General features: G+C 37.1%; 1 protein-coding gene across 3 annotated transcripts; it reads right to left on the bottom strand.

Moving 5' to 3' along the window:
• Positions 1-2,458: 2,458 nt before the first annotated feature.
• On the bottom strand, positions 2,459-5,543 carry LOC103401783 (protein indeterminate-domain 7). Of its 3 annotated transcripts, none has more exons than XM_008340499.4 (4): positions 5,338-5,543; positions 4,624-4,918; positions 4,117-4,513; positions 2,459-3,634 (listed from the first exon to the last, which is right to left on the bottom strand). In XM_008340499.4, the coding sequence occupies exons 2-4, from the start codon at positions 4,823-4,825 to the stop codon at positions 2,668-2,670; spliced, it is 1,566 nt and encodes a 521-aa protein (XP_008338721.1). In that variant the 5' UTR covers positions 4,826-4,918; positions 5,338-5,543; the 3' UTR covers positions 2,459-2,667. The 3 variants fall into 3 exon arrangements, with proteins under 3 accessions (XP_008338721.1, XP_008338718.1, XP_008338719.1); XM_008340496.4 differs by having other exon boundaries at positions 4,624-4,946; positions 5,338-5,541; XM_008340497.4 differs by having other exon boundaries at positions 4,624-4,946; positions 5,099-5,375.
• Between the last annotated feature and the right edge of the window lie 9,703 nt (positions 5,544-15,246).

Below are 15,246 nucleotides of genomic sequence, written 5' to 3'. Positions count from 1 at the left end.
ACTCCTCTATCTCCACTAGCCTGAAGTCCATAACCTATACTCTCCAACCTTTTCCCCCTTCTGTCCTCTGACTCTGCTCCCTACTCTCATCCCCTAGCACCGGTTGCCCAACCCATAACTACACCTTATAAGGTGGTAGCACGTCGTCAATGTGCCCTCCGGAATAACAAGAGCACTGCACCCTCTTATGATCCATTCTACCACATAAATAGCAAAACACCAGAAGGGACTCATACTAGAGAATAACCTCAATCAAACCACCGCTTTCCATCGCTAGAAGGTGAACTTGGATCCCCTCCGCAACGGCTTAAACACACCAATGTCCACTTTAATCCGCATAAGCTCCCCAACACATGTGCCATCAACCCCACAGTCTACCTCCTCCAACCATCCCATCACCGTCCCCAACTCTTCCCCCATGCGTTTTGCCATGAATGCCAGGGGCAGCCCATGAATCCTTACCCAGAAAGCCTGCTCCCTTAACGGGACATGTAGCGGTACATCCAAGCCCTTCACCTCCACCAATAGAAGCAAAGATTTACCAAAAAACCATGGGCTTCCCCGTAACACGCAACGCACTTCTGCCTACATATCGAAACTGAATAAAATTCGATTTTCGCCAATAGCCATAGCAGCAACATTGGCCTTAAGGCGCCACAGATCCCGAAACAAGCCCATCACCACACTAACCCTAGGCGCCTTACAAGCCAACACTTTCCCCACGAGGAAAAACTTTGAACAATGCAGACACTCCGTATCTGTATCACTAATTTTTATCTCCATTCCCTCTTGATCCTCTAGATGGAACTTTGATCGGAACAGTGATAGGAGCATATTTATGCGACTTTGTTATCTTATTTCTTTGCATTTACTTAGTTAATTTCCATTTATTTTGGTAATTTAAGTTATTTTTGTATTATTGTAGGTACAATTGGTAAAGATGACAATAAATAGCTAAATGGAGCAATTTGGAGTAGTTTTGGACTTGGATTGGATAACATGCGTGGATAGCATATGGGCTGGACGTTTTTGGTGTTTAAGAGGTGCTAAACATGTGCTAAAATCTGGAGAAATTAAAGTTGAGGCTTGGAAGGCAAGGAATTACACGAGAAAAAGGAATCCTAGTTGGAGAGGAACATTATCTTATCCTATCCTATCTTATCTTATCTCCAGCTGCAAGGAGGAATCCTAATCACATTCCAACACTTTCCACCTGTTTCTTAGAGTCTTAAAATAACTCAAAACACCTAATCCCTTTTCTCCTTGGATTCAGCCATTCCCCCTATATATATGAAATTCCTGCAGCGTTTTAGGGTGTGCCATGCCTACCATTCATCCATTGAAGTTGCTAAAATTTTCAAAGTTCTTTCTATCTTTCTTTTAAGTTTCAATGTTTATTTTAGATTGTTTTTCACTTATGATGAACATGTGTAACTAAGTTTCTTTTTAGCTAGAGGTGAAGCCATGATCATATATTTTATATAAATTGATTGCATCCAGTTATTGTTTCATAAGACTTGAATGCAATTTACTTATCTGCTTTATAGAGAACTTATTCTTGTTTGTTTATTAAGGATGCATACTTAGTTTGCATTCAGGGATTAAATGCTAGAATATAAGGGAATTTCACCTAATCGTTATGAACTTATATTTGTAAGTAGTAAAAGTCACAAGTCATGATTGAGTTAAGTAAATTCTTGGCAGAAGTGTCATGTTTTTCATAGTTACAAAAGCTTTGTCCATGCTTATGATTTTCACATAACTTAATGATCTTTGAGATGTATCTCTATCATGTTTTTCATAGTTAGGGAACTTGAGAAGAATGATTTGGTTGCGTCGCTAAGTCTAATTCAATGAATATAAGAAAATCTGAGAGTTAATTAGTGTTGTTCACAGTTAATTTGGGACATTGTCATTCATGGTTTGTAGGAAGAATAATTGGAAATTGATTTGTATGCATATATTTCATGTGTGGAGAAGAATCCTTTAGCTATCCTTTAATCCATATTTCATTCACAACTTAATTTACTTGCTGCACTTTACTTTTGTTTTAATTAAATTCGTCCAAAATCCCCCTAGTCATGTTTTGTTGTTAGTTTAACTTAGTTTTCAGTTTTATAAGTTTAATTTGTGTTGATTCGCATCCCTTTTAATCCCTGAAATAAAACAATCCCTACTTACTCATACTATGATTGCATAATTTATAGGGTTTAATCTGTGTGTTAGTTTCTACCACATCAAACAGCCTCAAGACACTCTCCATATCGGAACGATAGCAGCCGCCGTCAATCACAAAACCCTAACCCTAACTGTCGCACCCTCTCACACCGAGAGACTTTTTCAAATAGTAACTATGTTCGGGACTCAAGTCTTAAGACTGAAACACATCATACATATATAGAAGCACATAATATGATGAATTACAATTTCAAACAACTGAAACAAAGGCAAGAAGTAATTTGTAAAAAAGAGTCGCATAAGCCATCAAAATGGTGGCATTTCATCAAGTTTGATTACAAGGCCTTTAATTTCCCTTCGGGAAGAAGATCGAGTCTTAAGAGAGTAATTAACAAAGGAGAAATGAACTATATAATTAACAACTCAAAAAACTATTCAAGTGAAAAACAAAAATAAATGTTTAGTCATGATCCGTATATAAGAGCTAGCTTAACCTTGGCAAGGTTTTTGGTAGTCCCGGGAAGCAGTAGTAGCAGCAGCATTAGCACTATTGACGCAGTTTCCAAGACCAGCAATATTCAGAATGTCACTGTGAGACAGTGATCTCAGTCCCAAGAAATCTCGGGTCAAACCTGCACCGTTTTCACCGCCTTCGTCACTGCCGCTAACGTTGAAATAGGTCAAATTGTTCGAGTCTTTTTTCGCATTGTTGTTGAACATGTTGGGGATGGACCCGAAAGGCTCCAGCTCAAAAGCAGCCCCTTCGAACCCAGTTCCGGATGACAAGGAGTTCATCATATCATGGAGCAGAGAAGCTTGTTGATGTTGATTTTGATGGTGATGATGAATACTTGAGACTGCAGGACCAGTTGTGCCAGTAGTACCATTGGCCCCTGCTGCAGCAAAAGCAGACACGTAACCCGGGTCGTGCTGGTGGGCCCTCACCATGGGTTGTGGAGATGCAGAGGTTACAGCTGCTTCTGCAGTAGTAGCAGCAGTAGTACTGTTCTTGCTGCTCATGGTTGCACCCATCTGAGCTGCCTTGTGTAGCAATGCAGTGGCTGACATGTGTGGGGAAGGCGCAGGCTGGAAGGGTGGGAGTGAGCTAGGGTTAGGGTTTTGGGAAGTGTCATTGTGGGAATCATGGAGGGATAAATCTTGGTGGTGGGTTGGGGAGAAGAGTGAGGATGAGGAGAGGTCAATGGTACAGTTTGGTGGGCCCAGCCAAGGTGGTAAATCTGGCCGTAGGGTTGTAAAACTCTGCTGCTCTTTTTTCAGTGAAAAGCCATGGACGTCTTGATTGAATTGGTGCCCTAATTGCACTTGATTAAGATTCATCTGTGGTTGCTGCTGAGAGATGAGAAGATGATGAGGGTGGTTTGCCGAGGTGATGGCTCTTGCATTCTCTTCTGCTAAAGCATCACAGAAGGCTCTGTGAGTGATGAAACTATCCCTCCTGTTTTGATGAAAATCCCCAACAGCAGACAAACCACAAGCAAACAAAAGCAAAAACCCATGTCAAAAAAAGTGCTTTTGCATAAAAACACATTTTTTGCAGACAGAAATATATTGACTTCCTTCCCACACACACTTTCTTTAGCTCTCATTTCTTTCTGTTTTCATTCATTTTTTTGTATTTCAGAGAGCCAAACAAGGGACAAGGACAGTCCAGATTAGGCAGCGTGCATTAAAATGTTTCATCTTGGTTCACTCAACGAACCAAATAAAGAATATGTAACTTGATTATTACCCAAGTCCAAAACAAGTAACTTATTTGAATTAAATTTACAATTTAGAAATCTGGGTTATTGAGAAATCATCTTTTTCTAATGACCCAAGTCCTTAATTATTTCATAAATGAAGATATATGTCCTCGCAATTTCTTGAATGTAAATGCTTAGAAAAGATGATGAATTTGAGGGTACTTAATTGGTTTACCTCGAGAAAAGCGTTCCACAGTCACATCTATACTCCCTAGTACCACAGGTTTTGGAATGAGCTTTCCAATCCGATTGAACCGCATACCGCTTTGAGCACTTGTCACATTTCCACTTCTTCTCACCGTGCTTTCTGCAAAAGTGCTTCTTGATCCCAGTTAAATCCCCAAGAGCCCTTGAAGGGTCATGATGGACGCAGCTGGCTTCTGGGCACACATATACCTTCTTCCTCACCTCCTTGCTTGTTCTTTGCTTGAGCTTCCATGGCAAGTTGTGCCCTCTTCTGTGAAGCTGTAAATTCTGGTCTCTCTGAAACCCTTTGTTGCAGATCTCACAGATAAACCTGTTTGTTGCCATGAGTGTCTTGGGGGACAAAGCTATCACTTCTGCATCTGGGTCTGATCCAAAAAATCAACCAAAACATCCATAAATTAATAAAAGGATAGAGATTAAGAGGTGAATTATTTTGGGTTTTGATTGTAATTTGTGAATAATTAATTAATTATACCTGGATTGCCTGGAAAATTTCTCTTCTTTTTGAGAGTTGGTTGAGCTTGTGGTGGTGTGGTAAAAAATTGTTGGGAAAAGCTGGTACCAATTTCATTTCTGTTGCCAGATAAGACACTAGCAGCTTCACCTGATGCTGAAGTAAGATTAGACATGTTCTCATCGACCAGCTGCTGTGATTGTTGTTGATGGAAGAGCATCATCTTTTTGTTGGGTACCAAAACTTTTGGATTACTAGGAAGCTTGCATCTTTAGGTCCCCCACATATATGTGTATATATATGGATCTTGATTTTTCTGATTGATGGTGAGAAGAGTTCAGGATCTGATTAAAAGACAAAATAAATCAAACCAGGAAAAAACTAGAGAGAGAGAGAGATAGGGAGAGGGAGGGAAACCAAAGTAAGATGCAAAAATGGAGATAATTGAAGGCGAAGTCTTTCAACCAAATAACACCCACTACGCACACATTCACACCTTGATTGTTTCTTACATAAATTTGTTTGGCTCCAACCCAAGAGACAATTTTTGTTTTTCTGAAGGTTTTTAGAGAGAGATCCTGTATGCATAGGTACAGTAGCCATATGCTTGAAAAACCAAGAAAATCCACACTATAGCCACACAAATATATATGAACACAAAAGATAAAAGCTTAGAGAGAGAAAGAGAGAGAGAGAGAGATAGAGAGAGAGAGATGTGGATGATAAGAGAGATACCTCTGTAATCCTGATTCCTGAATCCCCAGTCCAAAAACAAAAAACTCACGAAAACCACGACCGAAGGGAAAGGCAACCCTACGGCCAAACCTCTGACGTCTGCACTTTCTGTCTTTTCCTCTGTTCTCTTTCACACAAACCCCAGAAAGAAAATAAAAATCTTTCCTTTCTCTCTCAACTCACTCACTTCTTTATTATTTGTATGCGCAACAAAAGCTTTTCAGATAAAGTTTATATTTTTTGTTCTGAATGCTAAAAACCCTTTAAACTAATCAACTACTGTGCTCTCCAACCTTTCCCTTCTATCTCTAAAAAAGTAACCAGGAAAAAAAGAAAGCATAAAAAGTAACCTTGTAAAAAGGACTATCATTTGTATATTTATATATCTATTTATATATCCATATATGAGAGAGAGAGAGAGAGAGAGAGAGAGAGAGAGAGAGAGAGATGAGAGAGAGAGAGAGAGAGTGATTTTGAAATGTATGTTTTACATCATGGGCAGTAGACACTTTTTACCCCAAACTTTCTACAATTGCAGTGGTATGATTGAACCATTGATTAATTTGTATGAGGGCATGGCCTAAAAGCTTTAAAAGCTGAATATTACTTACCAAAGATAAAACATCGTTGAATATATATATGTCTGACATTTTTGCATGGTTCGAAGAATAAAAATATGTATATGATGCAGATTTGATCAGATTATGAATCTCCAAGCAAAAGCTATTACACCACTGCTGCTTGCCGCCTCTTTTGCTTTATCATAAGATGCATTGGTCATGCATATTCTCACAAGAGCCGTAAAACAATGGTTAGGCTGCTAAACTACAATATTATCATTAATTAATTCTCCAGAGGAGAAAGGGTTAAAAACTAATTGAACTAATTCAAGCAAAGAGCCTGGAAGAATATAGCTATAGAAAGGTACAATTATTGACTACAACGTCAAGAGAGCTAGAGAACAAGAACGTGCATGACCCTATAACGGAATTAATCATATTAATTTGACTTCAATCTTGTCCAAAGATAGTGTTTATGTTGACTTAAAACAAAGGTTGGAAATGGATTTTCTTCTTCTTCTTCTTCTTCTTCTTCTTCTTCTTCCAATTATTGACTACAACGTCAAGAGAGCTAGAGAACAAGAACGTGCATGACCCTATAACGGAATTAATCATATTAACTTGACTTCAATCTTGTCCAAAGATAGTGTTTATGTTGACTTAAAACAAAGGTTGGAAATGGATTATTTTCTTCTTCTTCTTCTTCTTCTGTAAATTGGAATAATTGATTTTCCAAAGTATCCCAAATCATCATGTTAGGATCAACTCGCCGATAAAATTTTGCTTTCTCGGCTTAGAATCTGTCGGCAAAATAATATTTTCTAGTAGTGAGTAGTGACATAACACCTTTCCTATAAGTTTAGTAATAAGAGAAAATTATCTAACACATAAGAAAATAATTATGAGAGGATATAACATTGGATAGTAATGCTAAAACATCAATGAACTACATGTTATGGTCACACTAATTTGTTACATTATATTACTCGTCACATTGCGTCCTCCTTTTAGTTCCTTATTAATTGTATTAAACCCCAACCATCATGTTAGGAACAACGTTTATCTCACTATGGACCGCTGACAAGATATAGCGTTTTGGGCAGGAAGATGAATGAGATTGATATCCATGCTAATATGTAGCGTTGTGATTTTTGTAGTCTCTCTCTCTATGTGATTTTTACCGACTCTCGCAATCATTGCTATTCACTTCGAGATCTCTTGCAATTAGAATGAAATATCGCCTTGTTCTCTGCTTAATTTATCATATTGTATAGCTTAAGCATTAAGTGTACGTAATCATTATAAAATGATTGGTTTTTTTAAAGAGGACTAGCTGGTAGTTTCATCCATTTTCTGTGGCCAAAAAGACTCACAGAGACATTATCAGCCTCCCCTAACCACCATTTTGAATATCTTATTAAATTTCTCAATAGTGCTAAGTCAATTATTTAAGAGATTCATTAGTCCAAAGAAAAAACACAGACCTAAACACTTGATATATATATATATATATATATATATATATATATATATATATATCGTGCCAATGACACCAACCATTATTCCCATTGGGATTTGTTCATTTATGGGGAAAAAATGTCTTCAATTAATTACATTTATCTTTGTCCGGATTGTTATGAGGCTTAGATGGTGAAAGGACACTAGTCAAGGGTTGACCAGTTCAACACAACAGAATTTTCCATAAAGAAAACCGTAAATTCAGAAGGGATGAAAGAAAAATTGTAACCAAAATCAAATTACTACCATAAAAATATATTATGCAACCAGATACGAATAGTTGCATATATAATAATACTTTGTAATATACTCGTCTATATTCATGTTTGTCAAGCTACGCGTCTGTGCAGAATAAAAATTTGCAGATACATATGAAGCTACATCGATCATCTCATTGTTTTAGTTCATGTTTTTCGATAAGCTTTGTGCAAAATAAGAGGTTTAAAAAAGTACTAGCTAGAAATAAAAGAAAGAAATATTATATTTTTTGTCATTTTCTTGTTTTATTCCTCAATGATTTAGTTTTTGAAATGGGATCCATGTGGCTCGACCCAAGTCTCAATATGCTCTCCCATCATGTGTGTGATTATAATAATCCAAATGCATGCTTATAATAAAGAGAACTTTAATAAAAAACAATATTTTTACACTAAAAAGTTAATCTTGGTACTATCCGCTTTATCTTTTATTTGTCCTTATCGTTAACACTTAAAGTTTTCAAACCATTTTCATTAGTTTTCCTTATAATAAAATAATGAAATTTTAAAATGATAACACCAGGACAAGTGTGAGAAAAGTTTACATGTACACAAACATTTGGAACCATCTGCCTTGATGTAGGATGCAAACATATTATAATGATGATGATGACGATGATATACAATATGTACATGCACAAAGGAAGCTGGCCTAGATAAAACACAGCCACTTGAATCCGGAAAACAAAATTTAGGAATAACTGCTTCTGCACGAGTAATGCTAGAAAAATACACAAAAACTAATTACAATTATTTGAATCCGAAATAAGTGTGTAGTGTCAAGTAAAATAATTTTAAACCATATGCCGTACCCTTAACGCGCCATCTTAACCTATGATGTTGTTTAGTCTAAAATGTGACAACATACATACATACATACATATATATATATATATATATATATATACATATACATATATATATATACATATACATATACATATATACATATACATATACATATACATATATACATATACATATATATATATATATGTATATGTATATATGTATATGTATATGTATATGTATATATGTATATGTATATATATATATATATCACATGAGAGGACATAGACAATTGTGATACGTGGGTTAATCTACTTTAATACTAATGCCTTTCTAATTTTGAGTTTGTATTTCATTCATGGAGATAACTATCTTAGAGATACAACATATATAAGAGGAGGCGTGATCAACACACTGATCACCTCCTTGATTGACACCTTAACATCTGCTTAGGGAACATAACTATAACCAGCTCCTTAAAACAAGGAGTTAATTTATGTAAACCACTATACATGAATTCCTAATTACAAGAAACGTACAACAAGCTATTGACCACCTAGAGACCCAACGCAATACCCAGGAGTAAAACAGCTTGTAGTTGACAGAACTCTAGTTACCCAGTGACCCTAATTACTTAGAGGTCTTTGAATACTTCCAATGCTCCCCCTCAAGTTGGGTCCAGAAGATTGATGGAACTAAGCTTGGACAGATGGCATTGTAACTGATTTATGGGTAAGCGTTTGGTTAGAATATCTACCAACTGATCACTACTTCTTGTGTAATGAGTTTGGATCACTTGAGTTTGAACTTGAGCATGAACATAGTCACAGTCTACCTTAATGTGTTTAGTCCTCTCGTGGAACACTGGGTTTGATTCAATGTGCATTGCTACTTGTTAGTCACATAATAGGGACATGGGTTGGTGTGTAAGGAACCCTAAGTCACCCAAGAGTCTTTTAAGCCATATTAATTCACACGTAGTTGATGCCATGGCACGATACTCGGTGTCAGCACTAGACCTGGCAATGACACTTTACTTTTTACTCTTCCATGTGACCATATTTTCTCCAACAAAAGTACAATACCCAATAGTGGACTTGTGATCAATTGCATTTCCTACCTAGTCAGCATCACAATATCCCATTACCTGGTGATGTGAAAATTATGTTGACACACAAATTAAACCCTATTTGTGACAATTGTAGTAATGATGTAAGTAGGGATCGTTCTAACCGGGGATTAACTAGGGGTACTAATCACTTGAAAACTGAATTAGAAACGTAAAAACAAAGTTTAAAACACTAGATTAGACTCAAGGAATGCAAAACTAACGTTTAAAATACTAAAACAAACCAAAAACTCAAAACAGCAACCAAAAGACTCAAAACTGCCTTAAAAACACTTTCTGGGCAGTTTTGAACACAAAGCACCAAATTGGACGAATTTGGGTTTTAACTTGTACCAAAACACTTAAAAACATAAACCAACACACTTTCTAACTAATCTAGGACTTCAAAACAAATGGGGATTTGATTTGGACGAAAATAACTAAATAGGCAGATTGTGAAACAAAAACAGATTGTAAGATAAAATTGTAATGAATCAACGGATGATGGAATAGCTAAGGGGTTCTTCTCCACACATGAAATATATGCAACCTAAATCGATTTCCAGTTATCAAATTAATAAGTTATGAATCTCGACACTCCAAGTTAATTAGATCCGCTTAAATTAACCTTCAGATTTCCCTAGAATCATTGAATTGGATGAATATGCATCGCAAACAAATTATTCCTAACAAGTTCTCTATATGAACAGCATGATAAAGATACAAGTTAGAATCATTACGTTCTTTGGAAATCATAAGCATCGACAAGGCATTCGTAACTATGAAAAGCATGATACTCTTGCCAGGAATCTACTTAACACGATCGTGACTAGCGACCTTTATTACTTGCGAATATAAATTCATAACGATTAGGTGAAACAAACTTATATCCTAGCATCAAATTCAAGCATGCAAATTAAGCGTGCACTCTCAATCAACATACAAGAATAAGTTCTAAATCAAACGGTTTAGCGAATTGTATTCACGACTTATGCAACGATAACTGGAAGTAATCAACTTATTTCACATATATAATCATGGTTTTGAATCCACCCTTAGCCAAAACGAATTTAGCCAATCATACTTAAAGCAAAACAAAGATTACATGAATTAGACATTGAAATATAAGATAGAAAACACCTAAAATCGTTCAACAACTCAGATTGAAAAGCCAAACAATTGTAGAGAATCTGTCCCCTTTGTTGCTTGCGGCAGATTGTATGGTGATGCTTCTTGGATTGTTTTGATGATGTAGAATGGAATTTGGGGGGTGTAGAGGCACGGCAAGGGTTGTAGGATGAGTGTGGATGAGTGGTGGATGGATGGAAGATGGTGGAAAGCTCGGCAAGAATGGTGGGAAGGTGCGGCAGATTATAGAACTAGGGTTTCTGGAATTTTGAATGAATGTAGCCGGTTGTAGTTCGGCCTAGGGGTTAAAACACATATATATAAGCACTAAAAACCCTAGGGCAAACAGATTAGGGCCTCTAAAACCCAAATCCATCCGAAATTAGGTTAAAACAATTAGAATTTAAGTGGGAAAAAGGGCCTAGGGTGCGGCTGGTTACTAGGGTAAAGGAATGGGCCTTCTAGAATGCCTTGCAAGGCAAGGAAATTAGATTTCTAAAGCCCTAGGTGTGGCAAGGGTTAGGGGGGAAAGGCTAGGTCATCTAAAAGCCCAAAACCAAGAATAGAAACTCTCGAAAATGGAAACCTCCAAGAATAGAAACTTCCAACTTTAGAAACTTTGGTTTCCAATTCCGAATTCTTTGTTCTTCACTTTCATTTCTTCCTTTCTTAAGCTCCTTTGACCTTCAAACTCGTCCATTCCTTGTGCTCCATAAGCATACACAACATTCCAGCTCAATTTTGCTCTAAAATGCTCCATTTCGCACTTATTTGCATCCTTTGTCTCTAAACCTGAAATTGCATGAAACTGACTTTAAACATTGAAATAACTTAAGAAAAACAACATAAATGCATGAGAACAAGCCCACTAAGTCGCATAAATATGCTCCTATCAAATTCCCCCACACTTAGCTTTTGCTAGTCCTCGAGCAAAACAAACAAAAGAAAAAAAACAAAACGAAACAAACTAACCAAAACAAAACCTAAACCTTCCAACGTTTGCCTCAGGGATTTCCAATGCAGATGACGTATTAGAGATTGTTATCCCCACAGATTTGAGTCATTTTTACACATAAGCACATACTTAATTAAAGCCACAACTTACTAGTTCACAAGTAATCAATTAAAACAATGCCTTGAATGTAGTAACATGCCTTAGAGAATTCCCTCAATTCCTTACAAGATATACACTCCATTTTCACTCAGATTTTCTAACTACACACCCTATACTAGTCATATGTGAGAAGATTGATGTAGATATGAAAGCGAATGCTCACATATATGTTTCACAAAGAACGCAATTTCTAGAGTTAAGAAGCATGTTTAGATATAATCTCATGAATGGAATGCTACTACTTAGATGCGAGAACCAGTGACACCATATGCTCATACCAAATTCAAACTCCACAAATTGAAACACATAACACTCAAGATAGAGGTTAAGGGTTGTAATGGGGCTTGGGGTATTGGCTAACAAGGAAAGGAGAGGGAAAACAACCGTTCTTCAAGCGATAGTAAGCAAAGTAATGAACTTGAGACTTAGAATTAACTTAGATTGCAGAAATTAACTTTAACACACAAGGGGGAGACTTAAACAACTCCTTAGGGTCAAATTCATTGTTTTGGACCCTTACTTCAACAAACAATACTTTGGAACTCTTTTTCTCAACTTTTCAACTCTTTTTTCAAACTTTTCATATTTTTTTCTTCATTTTTTTTTTTCACGAATTTTTTTTTCTTTTCTTTTCTTTGCCGTGCCTATGGCACACAATTCCTCACGAAAAAATACTTCCCCCACACTTGTTTTCTGCTAACATAGATCAAAAGGAATTCAATTCGAATCATGCTTTACTATGCTTTAAGAACAAGGGTATGGATGGTCCTAAACTAGGCTAGGTAAGGATACTGTGGGTTAACAAACAATATAGGTTAAACAAGGCTCAACGGGGTTAAACTTAAACATAAAATGATATGGGATACACGGCAGTTTGGCTAAGGTGGTGGTAACTACACAACTTCATCTTGAATATGTGTTATGCAAATCAATAACATGCTTTGAATGAAATGGGCATGAGTTCTAGCATTTGGAACTAAATGATGAAACGCCTTCTAAGTAGTAACCAAGCAAGGAAATATGAGATCATGCAACGACTTAGAAAACAATAATGCACAGATTTTAACTCTCCAAATAAACGTTTAGGCTCAAGTCTCACAAGGTTGTAGCATTAGTTTGAGTTCCTTCCTTCAAGCATGTTACAAAAACTAATTTTTTTTCTTTTATGATTGCATGTGAATTCATAAGTTATAACCACAACCAAGCATAAACAAAGAGTAAATCAAACTTTCATCCATGTTAATCATTCTCTTTAACAGTCATGCAATTACAAACCGAATCCTCATCATTGTGTTGGAAGGTACCCTAAGACACAAACAAACACAAAAACAACTCAAACACAACTCTTTTTGTTTTTTTTTCAAAACAATGTTTCAATTTTTTTCTGGGATTTTCGGATTTTTAGAACAACATATACTAAAACACACCAAAACAACCTAAAAACACCTAAAAACAGCAAGGAACAACATTTGAAATTATGGGTGATAAAACCCTACGAATTTGTATCAAAACACTTTGGTTACCCCCCCCACAGTTAAATCAAACATTGTCCTCAATGTGTCAAGCATAAACTAACACAAATAACCAACAAGCAAAGAAAACAGCAACTAAACAATCTAAATGGCAGAAATGAAATAACAACAAAGAGAAGGGTTTAGGAATGCAAATCTGGAATTGGAGTGCTCTCTAGGTCTTCCTTTGTCGAATGCATGGGTTGCCTCCCAAGTAGCGCTTTCTTTAACGTCTTGCAGCCGGACGATGCCACATTGATCAACCTTCATGGGAACCCACGGCATAGTGGGTTGTCTCCTCCACATCATGTTCTACAAAGCTCTCGTAGTATGGCTTCAAGCGATGCCCATTCACCTTGAACTCTTGACCTGTTTTGAAACTACGAACCTGGACTGCACCATGAGGAAAAACATCAGTAATAACAAAGGGTCCAATCCAACGTGAACGTAACTTACCCGGAAAAAGACGAAGACGAGAATTAAACAACAACACTTTTTGTCCAACAGCGAAGGACTTGGTGCGAATCATCTTGTCATGAAAGGCCTTCGTCTTTTCCTTGTAAAGGCGAGCATTCTCGTAAGCTTCATTCCGGATTTCCTCAAGCTCATTCAATTATAGCTTACGATGAAGTCCTGCCTCATCTACATCCATGTTGAATTTCCTCACGGCCCAATGAGCCTTGTGCTCCAACTCCACAGGTAAGTGACATGGTTTCCCATACACAAGCCGAAAGGGAGACATTCCGATGGGTGTTTTGTAGGCGGTCCTATAAGCCCACAATGCATCTTCTAACCTCAAGCTCCAATCTTTTCGTGTTGGCCCAACTGTCTTCTCAAGAATCTGCTTTATCTCCCGATTCGACACCTCGGCTTGCTCGCTTGTTTGAGGATGATAGGGTGTCGAAACCCTATGTGTAACGTTGTACTTCTTGAGCAGTGCCTCGATTGTGTGATTACAAAAATGTGAACCTCCATCACTGATAAGGACTCGAGGCATTCCAAACCTGGAAAAAATGTTAGACTTCACAAAATCTGCAACCACTTTAGAATCGTTAGTCCGGGTGGTTTTTGCTTCCACCCATTTGGAAACATAATCCACCGCCAACAAGATATAGAGAAAACCATGTGATGAAGGAAAAGGACCCATAAAATCAATGCCCTACACATCAAATATTTCAACAGAAAGTATAGGGTTTTGTGGCATTTGATCCTTAGCACTTATATTACCCATTCATTGACAATGATCACATGTAAGGCAAAATGTCCTAGCATCCCTAAAAATGGTTGGCCAATAAAACCCACATTCTAAGACTTTAAGGGCAGTGCGTTGGGTGCCAAAATGTCCCCCACATGCATACGAATGACAGAATGTTAAAATAGATTGAAACTCAGATTCATTCACACAACGTCGTACAATCTGATCGGGACAAAATTTCCAAAGGTATGGATCATCCCGAACATAAAACCTAGCATCCTTTTTAAGCTTATCACTTTGATTCCTATTAAGTGTGCTAGGGATATGTTTAGACACCAAAAAGTTCACTAAATCTGCATACCACGGCTCACTTACCTGGATCGACAGTAGTTGCTCATCGGGGAAGGTTTCAGAAATTGGTGATGCTTCCTCATGCACCATTCGACTTAGGTGGTCAGCCACCACATTCTCCACGCCCTTCTTATCCCGAATCTCAATGTCAAACTCTTGTAGAAGCAACATCCAACGAATTAGTCTAGGCTTGGCCTCCTTTTTCGTGAGCAAATACTTGAGAGCTGCATGATCAGTAAAGATAATAACTTTAGTACCAAGTAAGTATGATCGGAACTTATCTAATGCAAATACCACAGCAAGTAATTCTTTTTCAGTGGTTCAGTAATTTAATTGAGCATCATTTAGTGTCCTAGATGCATAATAAATAACATGAGG

The sequence above is a fragment of the Malus domestica genome, chromosome 17, assembly GCF_042453785.1.
Source record: "Malus domestica chromosome 17, GDT2T_hap1".
NCBI lineage: Eukaryota > Viridiplantae > Streptophyta > Magnoliopsida > Rosales > Rosaceae > Malus > Malus domestica.
This window is presented reverse-complemented; position numbering and strand designations above follow the sequence as displayed.

What these genes read in the sequence shown, in the direction of transcription:
- LOC103401783 (XM_008340499.4), bottom strand. Translation starts at nt 4,825, where the DNA reads ATGATGCTCTTCCATCAACAACAATCACAGCAGCTGGTCGATGAGAAC. An exon ending in AAATTTTCCAGGCAATCCAG is followed by an intron (nt 4,514 to 4,623) that starts GTATAATTAATT and finishes TTTTTGGATCAG; the next exon opens with ACCCAGATGCAGAAGTGATA. An exon ending in TGTGGAACGCTTTTCTCGAG is followed by an intron (nt 3,635 to 4,116) that starts GTAAACCAATTA and finishes TCATCAAAACAG; the next exon opens with GAGGGATAGTTTCATCACTC.